This window comes from Capricornis sumatraensis, chromosome 19 (assembly GCF_032405125.1).
Source record: "Capricornis sumatraensis isolate serow.1 chromosome 19, serow.2, whole genome shotgun sequence".
Taxonomy (NCBI): domain Eukaryota; kingdom Metazoa; phylum Chordata; class Mammalia; order Artiodactyla; family Bovidae; genus Capricornis; species Capricornis sumatraensis.
The window spans coordinates 28,887,980-28,904,422 of NC_091087.1; the positions used below are offsets into that span (position 1 = coordinate 28,887,980).

General features: G+C 46.0%; 1 protein-coding gene across 1 annotated transcript in view; it reads right to left on the reverse strand.

Annotated features, from left to right (window-relative positions):
• Nucleotides 1-12,300: 12,300 nt before the first annotated feature.
• Nucleotides 12,301-16,443, reverse strand: part of HOMER2 (homer scaffold protein 2) — a 92,346-nt gene continuing 88,203 nt past the window's right edge. The window contains exons 7-9 of the mRNA XM_068991117.1: nt 15,782-15,892; nt 14,566-14,646; nt 12,301-13,097 (exon numbers count right to left, since the gene is read on the reverse strand). Coding sequence (XP_068847218.1) covers nt 12,909-13,097; nt 14,566-14,646; nt 15,782-15,892 — 381 coding nt within the window. The 3' untranslated portion in view covers nt 12,301-12,908. The remainder of the gene's footprint in view (nt 13,098-14,565; nt 14,647-15,781; nt 15,893-16,443) is intronic.

The following is a 16,443-nucleotide window of genomic DNA, read 5'->3' on the forward strand; positions in this document are numbered from 1 at the left end:
ACATGGGTAAAGGCTTCCCCTTGGTGGGGTGTGCCAAGCCTCAGGACCTGGCTGTTGCCCCCCACCGCCCCTTCCCCCACCACACATTTTACTCCAGCAACACCAAGCAGGTTGCCACCAGCTCCCACACGGCTCTGCTCTCTTGAGCCTCAGTGCCTGGGATGTACCAGGCCTCTGCCACTCAGTCCTGGCAAATCCATACCCACCTTTCAGTCTCAACTCCACAGCATCCTCCTCTCTGAAGTCTTCCCTGGCCCCTGAAGGACCACTGCACCCTGTCCAGGATGCCAGTCACAATGCCTTCCCCATCCATAGTCCCAGCCACAAGGGCAGCCTGCTCTGGCCAGGTTTCATATCCCACAATGGGCCTTCTGGCCAAAGCTGATTCTAGGACAGCCAGTCCCTAACTGGAAGCATCCTGTAGATGGTCCCAGAGTGAAGGACCACGAGCTGGGCCAATCAGAGTGACTTATTCATGTGTTCTTTCATTCCCTCTCCTGCATCTAAACTGGGGCATCAAGCAGGTAGTAGTAGCAGGAGCCAGAATCAAGAGGTTTTGATTAATGACTACCCATCATGTGAAGCCATGTAGTTGACTGAATTTACACAGCAGAGTTTCTCAACTCTCAGATACATAAACTCATGGAAAAAGTATATTGGTTTATCTATTAATATTATTATATCTATCAGTATATCTATCACTGCCAGAACTAACTACACAAAATATATGGCCTGAAAACAGCATAGATTTATTATCTTACCATTCCATGGGTCTGAAGTCCAGTGTGGGTCTCCTTGGATTAGTTGTCCTTGTGTCAGCAAGGCTGAATTCCTTTTTTGAAGCTTTAGGGGAGAAGCTAGAAGCTCTTTCAGTTTCTGGAGGTGGCCTACAGTTCTCGATTTGTGGCCCCTTCATTGATCTTCAAAGCCAGAAACATGGCATCTTTCTGATTCTTCTTTCATTACTGTCTCTTTCTGACCACAGCCAGGAAAGGTGCTCTGCTTTTAAGAACTCATATGAGGACTTCCCAGGTGGTCCAGTGGTTAAGGATTCACCTTTCAATGCAGGGTACAAGAGTTTGATCCCAGGTCAAGGAACTAAGTAAGATTCCCACATGCCACAACTAAGGGTTCGCATGCTGAAATTAAAAGAAGATCCCACAGTCACAGGGCAGCTAAGCCCATGTGCCACAACTACTGATGCTCATGCGCCTAGAGCCCGGGAGCCACAGCAAGAGAAGCCTCCTCAGAGAAGCCCGTGCACTGCAACTAGAGAGGAGCCCCCACTTGCTGCAACCAGAGAAAGCCTGAGCATAGCAGCAAAGACCCAGTGCAGCCATAAGTGAATTAAGTAAATAAATATTTTTTAAAAAAGGAACTGGAAAGGAAAACTTCATTCATGGGAAGATTATTGCAAAATTGAGGTCAATTTTCCCAAATGTCCCAGAAAAGGGGTGATTGGTGTTTTGTGCCCCAAACAGGGCCTGACTGGTGTAAGGAGGCCCCTCTGGAAGGTGGTTCACATAGCACTTGAGGCCACTCATGAGTGAGCTGGTAGGGTCTGGAAAGCAAGTGAACATGAGTGGCCACAGAATCACTTCCACTCAGTAGTGTGCTCACCCTTGCAAACACACATCGGCTGATCCAGCTAGCAGCCTTCCAAGTTAAACTGGGGCTTCCCAGGTGCCTCAGCGGTAAAGAATTTGCCTGCAATGCAAGAGCTGCAGGAGACATGGGTTCAATCCTTGGGTCAGGAAGATCCCCTGGAGCAGGGCATGGCACCCCACTCCCGTATTCTTGCCTGGAGAATCCTATGGACAGAAGTCTGGTGGACATTACTGAAGCAACTTAGCATGCACACACGAAAGTCAAATCACCATCCACTCAACCTTTGTTGTCAAACAGGGGGTGGTGCGTAGAGGATCTGGGGTCAGAGCCCACGACAGCCTCATGGGGATTTCTGCAGGACAGGGAAAGCTGGGGAATTGTGAAACAGAGGTGGTGGAGTGAGAGGGCAGGGGCGGGAACAGGGGACATCATCTCAGCAGACATAGGCTCCCCACTACCATCCTGGGACTACGTAAGCCCTCAGCCTCTGAAAACTCACCTCTGGAGAAAAGGGGGTCCCAGGAGTGACTGAGATCAAATTGCATGAGGCTGGTAGATCGAGGCCCCAAACAGACATTTTCTTGAATGAAGGGATGATAGAGAAAGTGGTATTTCTTTTACTCCTGAGCTGTGAACTGAGATTCACACCTCCTCCACGTATTTGGGAAAAGTTGGTTCTCTGCCGGGCACAGACTCTGCCGTGTGAATAATCTGCTTGAACAGCTCTGGAAAAGTCTTTCCCAGTAGAGTGAGTCTCTGAGATTAGCTTTTCCTGCAATAGCCAGGAACACAAGCGTAACACTCTCTGCTGCCTTCTGCTCAGAAGGACAGTCCTGCAGCAGAAAACTGCCTCTTGGGTTAACAAAAGCCTTGGGGGACTTCCCTGGTGGTCCAGTGGTTAAAACCTCACCTTCCAATGCAAGGGGTGTGAGTTCGATCCCTGGCTGAACTAAGATCCCATATGCCTCGTGGCCAAAAAAACAAGATATAAAACAGAAGCAATGTTGTAATGAACTCAATAAAGACTTGAAAAATGGTCCACATCAAAAAAAAAAAGTTAAAAAAAATAAAAAAAAAAGGAAAGCTTCGGTATTGACTTCATGAAGGCAGAAGATAACCAGCTGGATGGCAGGTGATCTCTGAGCATACCAAGCGTGGGGCTGCCCTGAAGCAGGAGCTGGAATTGATGGCAACTCCCCTAAACCCTCATTCTGTTGCAAAGGCTTAAGTGCCTCAACGCACACTGTCTTCCTTGCTTGGGCACAGGAAGTCACCCTGGAGAATATCCACCTACCCTTGGGAAGAGCCAGAATTTCCAAAGTATCTTAAGACACAGAGGGCTTCTCAAAGATTTTTGTTGGCTTAAAAACAGACACAAACATTTTACTGAACTATGTATTTCTACATAAACAACTCTGTTACAACAAAATCAGGTAAAATCCACAAAAGTATACAAGTCTTTGAAGGAAAATACCTTTTCCCTTTAAGTATAAAAAGATGTCAAATAACATTGTACTGAAACACATGAAGCAAAAACTGTTAGAAACACAAGATAAATAGAAATACATCAGTAGTGGGAGACTGACATACTTTCCTTAGTCTTTAATGAATCAGGTCAGCAGAAATTAAAACTCCATAACATTATAATTAATAAGGTCAAATCAACACATATAGATTGAATTTTGTTCCCTTCTGAGAATATACCTTCCTTTCCAGTTTCCTGGGAATATTTATTAAAATAGACAATTTATTAGGTCCCAAGAAAACATCAATAAACTCCTGAATGCAGAAATTGTACAGGCCACACCCTCTTTGACAACAAGGCAGTAAAAGTAGAAATTTATAACAAGTGTTAAAAACAACAACAAAGAGTATCAAACTATCTGGAAATTTAAAAGTATAATTTCAAATAACTCTTAAGTAAAATATAATGTCAAATCTGAAATTACAAATTATTAGAACTTAGAACACCATACCTAAACATGTAAGGGTTACAGATAAAGAAATATTCAGAAGAAAAATCATATAGCCTTATGAATGCTAGTAACTATATCTACTATTAAACAGGAAAAAGTTAAAATGGCATTCAACTTGAGAAGGTGAAAAAACATCATAAGATACAGGAAGAAATTAATAAAAATAAAAAGTAACCAAAACATCATAAAATGGTAAAACAGTAAATTAAGATTTAAGCCCTAAAATAAAAAGCACAGGCATAGAACATTATGAACGAGAAAAGAAAATATAATAGTGCCAGCCCAGCAAATTTGAAAGTCTGAACAGAATGATTATTTAGGAAGTTTAAGTTGCCAAAAACTTACAGAATATGAAGAAAGTTTAAAGAGACTAATGAGTGTGGAACATTGAATAAATTGTCAAAGAATTATTTCCTCTAAAGGCACTAGACTTGGACAGATTTATATATGTTATAAAGACTTCAAGGAGCAAAAAATTCTCAATATTATTTAAATTGTTCCAGGGCATAGAAAAAAGAGATAGAGCTTCCCAAGTCCTTTACCAACATCAATACCTGACAAAGAAAGCAGGAAAAAAAAATTATACAAGTATCTACTTTAACATTTGAAAAACAAATGTTAAAACAAGAGGAAACCAAATCCAGAGGATTTTCCTTATTTTAAAGCTCCAGTTTTTATTAGACAAGTCATAGCAGAGCCATGTAGAAAAATCAGAAAAAGACAGATAAGAACATAAAAGTCTACCATAAACCAACCCATCATAAATAACCACTGTTAACACTGAAAGGAGATGTACATCAAAGAATAATATACCATGACAACATTAGATTTTTCTAGAAATGCAGAGACAGTCTGACATTAGCAAATCTATTAAAACGATTCATATTAAGTCATGATAAAGAAAAACCATTTGATCATCTTGAAAGATGTGGGAAACAAAAGGCATTTAATAAAATGCCAACATCCATTATGGATAAAACGTTCAGCAAACTTAGAAAGAGAAGGACCTAACACTATATAAATTTAAATGTTAAGAATATCTTATACTAAGAGTCAAATTTGTACTTCTGAAGAAACACTGGAGATATTCTCACCACGTAAAAAATATATATAAAGAAGAATGTACAATATCGGCACAATTTATATAGGTGTTATTCACCATTATTCTAAAAGTGCTGGTCAATGTGATAAGGTAGTGAAATAAGATTATTTAAAAATATGGAGGTAAAGTTACCATCACTACTCAGAACTATTATCTATGGGAAAAAGGCAAGAGAATTAACAATAACAACAACAAAGCAATTAAAAGGAACTTCGGTTACTGACTAGCTACAAAATAACCAATTATCACGTTAGATAAACAAATAAACAACCACGGAACTCTCTATGAAGAGTTAAGAAAAATGAGGTAGATTGATATGTACAGACAGGAAAATGTCCAAGATCTATTGCCAAGGGAAAAATGCAAGTAGCAGAAGGGTGTATCATATGGTCCAAATGATAAAGTATATTTCAGGAAAAAAAGATTTGAGGACCAGGGATCCCTGTAGTGGAGAAGGCAATAGCACCCCACTCCAGTGCTCTTGCCTGGAAAATCCCATGGACAGAGGAGCCTGGTGGGCTGCAGTCCATGGAGTTGCGAAGAGTCAGACACGACTGAGTGACTTCACTTTCACTTTTCACTTTCATGCACTGGAGAAGAAAATGGCAACCCACTCCAGTGTTCTTGCCTGGAGAATCCCAGGGATGGGGGAGCCTGGTGGGCTGCCCTCTATGGGGTCGCACAGAGTCGGACACGACTGAAGAGACTTAGCAGCAGCAGCAGCAGTAGATCCCTGTTGACTGTTTTATCTTGGGGCAGAGGGATTTTTAATTATGGGGAACTTTCAACTTCCATATTATGTTTTTTCATAATCTTTACATTTACATAGCTTTTAAATAATATTTTAAATATAAAAAATCAATGGATTTAATTGATTTAATCAGTGGTGTACCTTTATGTGAACAATAAGAGGTTGGAAATATAATGGACAAAGTGCTCATTTACCATAGTAACCACAACTACAAAAAAATGATCTATACCAGAAAAAATACACAGAGGAACACAATACTTTATAAATATACTGAAATGACAGGTTAAATATTATGAAGATGTTAATTCTCGCTATGTGTTATGCTAAGTCACTCAGTTGTGTCTGACTCTTTGCAACTCCGTAGACTACAGCCCACCAGGGCTTTCCATGGAGATTCTCCAGGCAAGAATACTGGAGTGAGCTGCCATGCCCTCCCCTGGGGATCTTCCCAACCCAGGGATTGAACCCAGGTCTCCCACAATGCAGGCGGATTCTTTACCGTCTGAGCCACCAAGGAAGCCCAATTCTCTCTATAGTAACCCATAAATTTTACACAATTTAATTTCCAGTTCTTCTATAAACATTACAAAATGAACCTGATGTTCTTTCAGAAATATCAACATATAAAAGTACTAGGACATTTTTGAAGACATTTATTTAAACGGGGACATTTAAATGTGAGCTGATCAAACTATGTGGTACCAATGCCAAAATGTACACAATGGACCACAACAGCAAGTTCAGAAGGATGTTTATGATATATAAGGATTGTGTACACAGTGAAAAATGGGATCTGTATCAGTAGAGAAAGGATAGGTTTCCCCATAAGTGATACTGGGGTAACTTGGAAAATAAAATTCAAATTTATTAGAATTTGGAAAATAAATTCCAAATGGATCACAGATTTAATTGCTTAAACAAAACGATAAAAGTACACAAATAAAAGACTGGTGAAAATTCATACAAACTTGAAATCAGAAATGCAAAGATGTTTAAAAGCAGGCCAGCAAAGGCAGCAGTCATGAAGGAAAAGATAAAGTTGACTAAAAATAAAAATTTTTTTAGTCCAAGTCATACATGGAACTTAAAAAAAATATTTTTAGGGGAAAAACAACTTAGAAATCAACGAGTCAGCTAATCAGGGGGCAGTGAGGGTGGCTGGGGAAACAACTTCTTAGAAATCAATGAGACAGCTAAACACCTTGTGAGAAAATTGGCCAGAGAAGATGAATAGGTAAACAAGAAAAGAATATAATCTAATAAATATTTCAGCTAGGGTGGGTCACACTTTCAATTAAAAAAATGCATATCAAAACTAGCCCTGTGGTCCCCACAGTAACACCAGTGCAAAAGAGGGAGTCAGACATTCTCACACACTGGTGGTGGGAGTATAATTTGGTATCATCTTTCTGGAAGGCAATTTGAGGCGAGATATTTACCAGCTGAGCCACCAGGGAAGCCCCATATTAAAAGTCCCCAACATGTGCATATTGTATTCTTAGTCAGGATACACTACGTGTGCTGCAGTAACAAAATAACCCTGACATGCCAGTAGTGTTAAGACTTAACATTTATTCTTTATTCACACTGCAGGTTCATGCAGGTGGGGCCGTGTCACAGTGGGAGAAGGGGAGCTATCCACACAGTCACTCAGGGACCCAGGCTGACAGAGGCTCCAGCCCTGGGACGTCACCAAGGCAACAGGAGTCTGCAGACCTGCCCAGGGGCATCTCAGAGTCTCAGCCTGGATGTGTCACATGTCACTGCTGCTCATACTTCATTGGCCATAATTAGGAACAAGACCTGGATGACTCTAGGGGCTGGGAAGTGGTGTCTCCTGTATGCCCAGGAGAGGGGGAGAAGACAGGGCATGCTTGTACCACCCTTCATACTTTGAGCCAGCAAGTCCAATTTTAGAAAGTTATCCTAAGTAAATATTCTGAGAAGTTCATGAAGATGTTAGAAGAAAGGATTTCATCATATCCTTGAGCTGCTGCTAAGTCGCTTCAGTTGTGTCCAACTCTGTGCGACCCCACAGACAGCAGCCCACCAGGCTCCCCCTTCCCTGGGATTCTCCAGGCAGGAACACTGGAGTGGGGCGCCATTTCCTTCTCCAATGCATGAAAGTGAAAAGTCAAAGTGAAGTTGGTCAGTCGTGTCTGAATCTTAGCGATCCCATGGACTGTAGCCCGTCCATGGGGTTTTCCAGGCAAGAGCACTGGAGTCGGGTGCCATTGCCTTCTCTGATCCTTGAGCACAACCATATAAAATTGGGAACAACCTAAGTACCGAAAGTACAACCTACACAGATGTTAAACATGATACTGTTACACATTTACTGACATAGAAATATAGTCACAATATAGTGTTAAAAGGAAAAAATCAAGTTAGAAAAGTATAATATGTATAACATAGTTGCATCTCATGAAAAAAGTAATAAAACTTATATAGATGCATACAAAAATGTCTGAAAAGATATATGCCAAAGTGTTAACAGTGGTTATAATCAGATGGTATAACAACAGGTGATTTTTTTCTTTTCACTCATTGTAGTTTCTTCTTAAAAAAAAAAAAAAGGGATATATTATTTATGTACCAAAAAGGCATGAAAAAAACCCCAGTATTATTGGAAGAATCCACTTAACTACCTCACACTTATCATTAAATTCTTATACGTGATGCAAGAAATGCCTAATTGTCTGTCACACCATAAGACACTGCTATAACAGTTTATTTAAAGTCAGGACTTTAAAAGTGGTAAGAACAGTAACACACTCCCCATAGCTGGGTATCATCAGACCTGTCAAGCATCCCACAGTCTGGACTCCACCGTGGTTTCTCTGGGCTCCTGCCAGGTGCATCAGGGATCTGTGTGGCCTGGGGGTGGGGTGGGGGCCCCCTCTTTACAAGGCTATGCGTTCATCAAAGAGAGTAGGGCACTGTACAATTCCTCGAAACAAAAGACCCACAAGCTCTTTTTCTCAAAGATGGATATCAGAACATATAACATCACCACCAGGATTACTGAAGACTCCTCTTAGCTACACATATCTTTTATAATTGAGAACCCTTCCTTGTTTCTCCCTCATCTCCCTGCTGCTTCCTCTCCCAACACATTCACACACCACCCCCCGCCTCCCCCTCCAGACACACTCCAAAGTTCACTAGACCATTTGACTCAGCTGCCAGATTCTTACCATAATCATCTCCTTCCCGGCTGGTGTTTAAAAAGGAACTGGGAAACCCATATTCTTGAGATAGATGTATGCAAAAGAGACGTAACACAACACGTTTCTATACAGGACCCCCCTCTCCATGCCGTCTGTCACACTCACCATCCTCAGAATATATATTTCTTTTGGGGAAAACCATGCAATCAGAAATCAGGGTCCTTTTCAACCATGCACATCATTTAAAAATCTATATGGACATTGATCTGCAGGCTTCTAGTTTACATTGTCAGTGCTTCAACACCCAGTGACGTTTCAAGTGAATAAAAGAATCATCATAGCTTTTAGAAGGACAAATGACCAAAACAGCCCCTTTCAGTGGTGAGGAGAGCGCAGCGGCTGGCTCTCTTAAAGGGCACCCTCTGACTTAGAGGGCAGCCTCCATCGAATGCCTCTGCTAAGCCCCATCTCGGCTGCCTTCCTGCCTGCCTTCTACAGGTGCACCTGGCCACACCAGATGTCCCACAACAAGGTCGCTGGCACAGTCTGTGGTTGGCTCTGGCTTTCACCTAGAGTGGCCCCTGATTTCTATGGAAAAGCAGTCTTTCCTACAGAAAAGGGGTCTTTTCACAATGGGCAATAGTGACGCCTCCGGGCAGCACATTAACTACATCCCCCCCCCTTTGCTCGATGTTTTATGTCAGACGCAGTGGTCAGGCATCAGCCAACCACCCTCTAGGCTGTGCCTGTGGACTGCCAAGCCTAGAGATGTCCACAAGGAGCCTGCAGGATGGAGACCAACAGCTCAGACAGTGGACAGTCCCCCCGGGGGCTGGTCAGGTCCCACTCAACCTGTTCTAACCACTGGCCCACCTGCTCTCAACCTGGTGCTGGCTCCAGTCTGGGAAGGGGGTGGACAGTGATGGGAACCCCGCCCCCACCAACCGCTCCCCTCCCCATATCAGCATTCTGTTTACTGCTCTGCCTTCTTGGGGCCTCCTGCTTGTTTTGGACAAACAGCTCCATCTGCACCAAAGCCATTGATGAAAGACTCAAAGCATTTGCATCTCATCCCTCTGGCCTTTCAGAGCACCCACATCATTTTAAACAATGATCTCTTAAAAAGATCCCTGCAAAGCCAGAATCATTCAAAAAGGAACTCACTGCTGTAATGAACACAAATGTAATTCTGATTTGCTGATCTGTAAGTCGTCACTTGCTGCGGACACGTGTAGGAAGACACAGGACCAGGGTCTCCAGGAGACCCGGACGCCACCCAAGCCGTTGCTCACTCACTAGCTGGTTGACCCTGGGGGAGTGGCTTGTCTGCTTCCTCTGCAAATCGGGGAAAGATCTGTGCCCTGTTCTCTCACCCAACCATGATCCAGAGTAACAGCCTGCAAGGGAGTGTGCAACAGTGGGAGCACCCAAGTTCCAAGTCTCGGGTAGACACTCACTCTTTTTTCAGGCCTGATCACGCTGTCCTGGCCTCTCACTCAGGTGGTTTTCTGTTCTCTGGGCACTAGGAAGACTTCACCTCCTCTCCCCACTCTCCACTGGACCACACATCCAGTGGGTCTTTACTTGAAACGAAAATTATTTTTAAGGATCATTATGGCTGAAGGCTTCCAAATTTTACTTCGCTTGTTTTAGTCCCGGATTTTACAGATGCAGAAAGAAAAAAAGAAAGCGCATCAGGATTTAGGAAGCCAGTCTTGGAAATGTCAAATCAGGAGACACCACTCGGAACAAAGATGCAGCCCTGGCTCTAAACCCTCCAGCAGCACAATGTGGCCGAGGTGCCTGTGGGGGTGGGGGTGGCGTTTATGCCCTGCCTGCGTTTGGCTTAAGATCAAGACAACCGAGGAGCTGGACTTCCTAATAAACAAGATCACGGGGGAACTGAGACAAATTCAGTGGGTCATTATCACGACATCCAGAGGCTGTCGGATAGGGCCAGACTCTCGACAGACTGCCGAGGGTGTCCTGGGCCTGTTTTTTTCTTTTAAAGAAAGTAAATGAAGAACCGTGAAGATTTTTAGAGAAAAGCAGAAGGAGCTGAGAGTCCACGGTTTCTGTCCCTGCTGAGCCCAGGTCAGCTTCCCCATGAGGGGCGCCCCTCCTGGGCTGCATGGTGTAGAGCCAGCGGGGCCTGCCCCATGGCGGCTTGCAAATCCTCACCTAGACCTGCCAGCGCTCACCCAACCCTTCAGCTGTCGGCAAACAGGGCTCAGGGGTCTCAACCACACAGGGATAGAAGCAGCCCACCATGCTCACGGCCCTGCTGCTCCAGAACGTGCCGGTGGCTCTGACAATTCTGTCCTCTAATGAATATGCCCCCTGGGTGTATTCAGGACAGTCAGGACAGCTCCTTCTGGATGAATAAACCACCTCACAGACAGGAGTGGTGGGCGTCAGATGACCCAAGCTGAGGTTTCGGAATCCTGGTGTCCGCTGCTCCTGGACAACAAACTCGCCCCACCTTCTGACAGGTGGACTCGCCTGACCTGAGAAGAGCACCCTTTAGTCCAATGCTGGGCCACGGGGCTGACCCAGGGCCAGTCTAGCTCTCCAGGTCACCACTGCCCCTAGAGCTGTCCGGAGTGCCAGGGAGGGGGCGGGGCCAGCAGCCCCACCGCCCATCAGGAGGGCTGCCTCCAGCCCAGTGGACCTCACCAAAGCCACCCACTCTGCTTGTAGGTCTCCCTGGCATGCCCCAGCGCTCCAGACAACCAGCCTCCTGTCTTTCCTCATCCCAAACCAGACCTCCTTGCTCTGGGAGATGTCTCAGCGACAGGAAGGAGAACAGTAGGATGTGGACAGTCACATCCGTGTGTCCCCTGCCCATCTCCTCGGACTATTTTATTGCTTATCTACATTCAGCAGGGATAAATTCTAACATGTGAGAAGACCTTTTTAGAGGGAGTTCTCACAGCGGTTCTCAAAGCAAGTACAGGGGCACCAAAGCCTCCCCCTCTGTCAAAGGCATTTAGAAATGCCTACAGCCAGGGAAATTCAGACAATTGCGTCATGCACAGGGCAAATGAGATGCCCACTTACTTGCTCCACTAAGAAACTCAATGAGAGAGGAGAGGCTTACGGCTCTGGTCCCTTCCTTCCCAGGAACCAAGGGACACAGGAAGCAGACCTCGGCAGAACTCCTCTAAGGCCAAGGCTTGGTCACTTCGAGCCCACTCTCCCTAGTGGGCCTGTGTGATCCTGTGTGGTTTCTTTTTCAATTATCTAAACCCAACAGAGGATCCTACCCTAAATCCCAAGCCCTGGGCAGCCCCTCTACCAGGGACAGTCAGCAGTCCTGGAATCCCCAGACCTCATGCTTGGAGAGGAAGAGTGATTGCTGTGTCAGAGGTTTCCCCCACCCCTACCCTGGGACCGGGGTTGGGGGAGGCTCAGACAATTTCCTGCTGCTTCCACCGCCACCTTCCCTGGCCCAGGGCCACCTGAGCCAATCCATGAGTCTGCTCACAAAGTCACATTCATGCCTGATAAAGAATGACCCAGTGCACCAGGACAGGGGACTTTCCAACAGGGGCTTTGACAGGAGGGGGGCGGGCATTGATTAAAACACTAAATTCTTTGTATACGTTTAATTGAACAAATATTTATTAAGCACCTACTTTGTGCTAGGCACCCTCACTGTGTGCTGTCCCCACAGCGCAGTAACCTGTTCAGAAATTAAAACCAAGAAAAGGAACGTTGTCGCAACCTTATAAACTGGAGGGCCGGTAGAAGTGGGCTGAGTGGATGTAGGTGATTCCCCAGCCAGGAAACACCCCCAGGAGACACTTGTCTCCTCTCAGGACAAGTATCTACTAAGTCATTGTTTGAAAGCATCTCTATATATGCTGAGAGAGAAGTTACTATGGCCACACCCTATGCTCTGGAGCTTGGTGGACATTCGAATACTCTGAACTCTACTCAAAAAAAAAAAAAAGGAGGTGGAAAGGCTATTCCTGTTTGGATTAGAAAATACTATTTTTTTTCCAGTTCATATGGTTGCAACAGCCCTTAAGGAAGATATAAACATCCTTGCCCTGACTGCGTAAACGTTTAAGGTAGGCCTAGTTCTGGATTCCTGAGTCAGAATCGTCCAGTCATCCACGACCTCGCGAGGCCAGAGAAGAAGCGAGGGGGGATTTCTATTCTGGAGAGGAGCGGGTGGACGGCACCCCTGGTTTGGAAACACGACAGACCGCGCCTGCATTGACAGAAGCCACGCGAACAAGAGGACGTCCTAGCACTACTGCGGGTTACACACACCCTGGGGACTCACGGGGGACCTAGTTGTCGGCACCCAGCTTGGAGAGGCCCCGGCGGAAGTCGTGGAGGTCGTCAATCTTGCCGTCCAGCACCTCCAAGAAGCTCTTCAGCTCCACCTTCAGGTGGCGCTGTCGGTACTTGCTCTCCTCGATGTCCGTCTTCAGGGACCGCACTTTGTCCTCCAGGTTCTGATTGTCTCTCTCCGCCGCCTGCAGCGGAAGGAGAGAGGGCGGACTGCTGATACAGTGGAGGGCAGTCGGCCTGCCAATGCAGGGGACGCGGGTTCGATCCCAGGTCTGGGAAGGTTCCACAGGCCTCGGAGCAACTGAGCCCATGCACCACAACTACTGAGCCTTTGCTCTAGAGCTGGGGAGCCGCAACTAGTGAAGCCCCCATGCTCGGCAGCAAGAGAAGCCACTGCAGTGAGGAGCCCATGCACCACAACAAAGTGTAGCCCCTGCTCATGACAACTGGAGAAAGCCTCAGCACAGTAATGAAGACCCAGCGCAGCCAAAAGCAAATTCATAAATTTTTTTTTTTCAAAAAGAGAGACAGAAAGAAGGGTCTGGGAACCAAGCAGGAGCCCACGGAGACCTGTGATAGTCAGTTAGTCCCCGCGGGAGGCCTGCCTCTGGAGGTGTCAAGTGCTCCCCCACCCCCGGAAATCAGGTGTGTGCCCCTCCTTCCTGCTGTTTGCCAGCAGAGATCTCATCTTACAACGATGCCCACAGAGAATGCAGAACTCAGAGTTCTGCCCAAAGCAGCCTGGTGCCAAGCGATGCTTTCATAAAGTGCCCGGCAGAGGAAATCTGACATCCCAGCCCATGGGGTTTTCAGCCCCAGGCCCAGGGTTGTCGGCAGGGCCCCCTCTGGGTTCCATTCTGGGGGAGAAACAGCATGCATGGGAGAGTGACTTGTCTCCCCTGAGAAGGCAAGGCCTCCTTGGCCCCAGGCCAGCTGCTGGCTGTCCGTGAGGGAGCATTGGCCGTGCCAGACGCAGGGACGGTGGGTCTGTGCACCGTCTGTCCTGTGGTGTTGCTATGGAGACAGTCAAGCTCCCAATGGCAGGACTGCTGTGAGTCCTTACGTGATCATTCTTCATAGCAAACAAGAGCTTCCATCTTGTGGGGATAAAATGAGGCCTTCCAAAAATGTGTTACAGGAACCAGTTACTAACACTGAGGCCGTGTACCTGAACAAAGTGCTCTAGAAGTGAGGAGACCCTCGGAGGTGAGGGAGGACCTGAAAACACTCCTGTGGATCAGAAATCTGAGGCCAGGACGAGGCGTGCCTGCCCAAGGTCATATCCAAGGTCTCTGGCTGAGGCAGTGGGACAGTCCCTGGTCTGAGGCTCTCCCTAGCCCCTCCCTCTGTCCCCTGCTCCTACCTGGCCCTTCTGTGGGTCTGCAGGGACTTCTGCCGGCAGGAAACAGCCTCCTGCACTACAGTTACACATATGACACCTTTGTATAAGTGGAAAAACAAAAAGGCAGACACAGCTGAGTCTTCCCCTGGAGGCAGAGCAGGCAACCAGCAAGTAGTTACACTGGCTGTTTAGGGATCCAAAGTCACTCTTCTTCACCAAGTGAGGCGAGAATGGGAGAGGCCTCGGAGAAATGGGTAACATGACGGATGCCTTCGCACCTGAGTCAAAGTGCGTGTGCTCCCTGCTCTTACCTCTAACTTCTCAGAGACGTATTCACACTCTGACATGAGCTGAGGTATGATTTCACTTTGTTTTCGGAGGTCTATCAACTCCTACAGGGGACAGAAGTTTGAAGAAGAATATGAGAGCAAGTGAGATAAAATGTATTCTTGAAAATCCCCAACTTTGTATGTACAGTCATGGAAGCAGCTTTTGGAACCTGTGTTGTCCGTGTAAATAATGGTGATGATGTTATACCTAACACACATCAGGTAATTCTAAAGGCTGAGTATGTCCCGTGAATTAAAGCATGAAGCCTGCATACCACCATGAAAAGAGAAGTATGATTTCTGTTTTTGTAGGGAAACTCCAGCCTCTGTGGACAGTGAGTCCCCTCCATACGAACCTTCGAGCTGCAGACTTACACAGATGAGAACGTGCATTCGCACGTCCAGTTGTGTAAATCAGTTCACGGGCCTGGTGTACACTGGCACGTGCAAGCATCCTCCACACGTGGCTGAGCTTTTGTGTCCCTTACTACACAGGACTGTACAGAGGACAGCAGTATAGTATCTTTATTTCAAGTCCAAGAGGTCCAGAAGCAAGTGTCAAAGCAGTGCTGAGGTAGCTGATACTACTGTCCTTTTCAAGGTACTAAACCACAAGATTAAAAATGTTTTATATTTTGGGTTTGCTTTTTATGTATTATTTGTGTGAAAAGTATGATAAACCTATTACAGCACAGTACTACGTAGCTGATTGTGTTAGTTGAGTACCTAGGCTAACTTTGTTGGACTTAGGAACAAACTGGACTTGTGAACGTGCTCTCGGAATGGGACTCGTTTGTGCAGAGGTGAGCCACTGTACTTAGCTGTCCTGTTCCCCCAGGAGATAAATGACTGTGTGACTGGGGGTTCTTGCTGCATTAATTTGACAGCAGAACTCAACTTCTGATGAGGGACCATCTACGAAAGTTTCCAAGAGCGTTTGAAAATGCTCAACTCCTCCTGGATCTGAGAGACTGTCTATATATAATAAACACAAGGAGGCTGCACGGGGTGATGGTCAGGCCTTTGCTCTGGGCTCTTTGTGCCTTGGTGTGGCTCCTGGCTCTGTCTCTGTGCTGCTGTCTGGGCAGCTGCCAGGGCTGATCACACGTCCCACGGCCACCTGCCGTGTCCCTGGGTGGAGATCACCCGCCAAGGCCCAGGGGACGTGAGCAACACGGCTCAGAGCTCTGCCACTCACCGTCTCCTTTTCTCGGAGTTCTGATTCTAGCTCCTCAATCCTTCTCTTCAACTGGGTATTCTTCTCCTTCTCTCTGTTGATCTCGCTGCACTGCTCTTCTAGCTCGTCAATCTTTAATAAAAAAATATCACATGTTAAAGCAGGGGTGCCAGTTTACTTTGGGCTTCTCTGGTGGCTCAGACGGTAAAGAATCCGCCTGCAGTGCAGGAGACCCAGGTTTGATTCCTGGGTTGGGAAGATCCCCCGGAGAAGGGAATGGCTACCAACTCTAGTATTCTTCCCTGGAGAATTCCATGGACAGAGAAGCCTGGCTGGCTGCAGTCCATGGGGTTTACTTTAATCATTAAACAAGAGATTGCCACAGCTCTTTTAAAATAAACCCTAAATTAACCCACTTACAAATGTTTCCTTGTGGCTACAAATGAATGCTATGGGGCTGCCTCAGGCTGTTTGCTCATACTGGCACAGGGCACCTCACTTAATGCCAGAGAAGCCATGGAAGTCACACAACCTGGCTTCAGGATGCTCCAGGATTCTGGTTTTCTCTTGCAGCCACAGGACAGTAGTTCTAGGTTTGCTTTTAAGGATCTGTCACAAGTAGGGGCTAGATGTCCCATGAATCTGTCTGCTTCTCCCTAGAATGACGTTCACATTAATTTAAT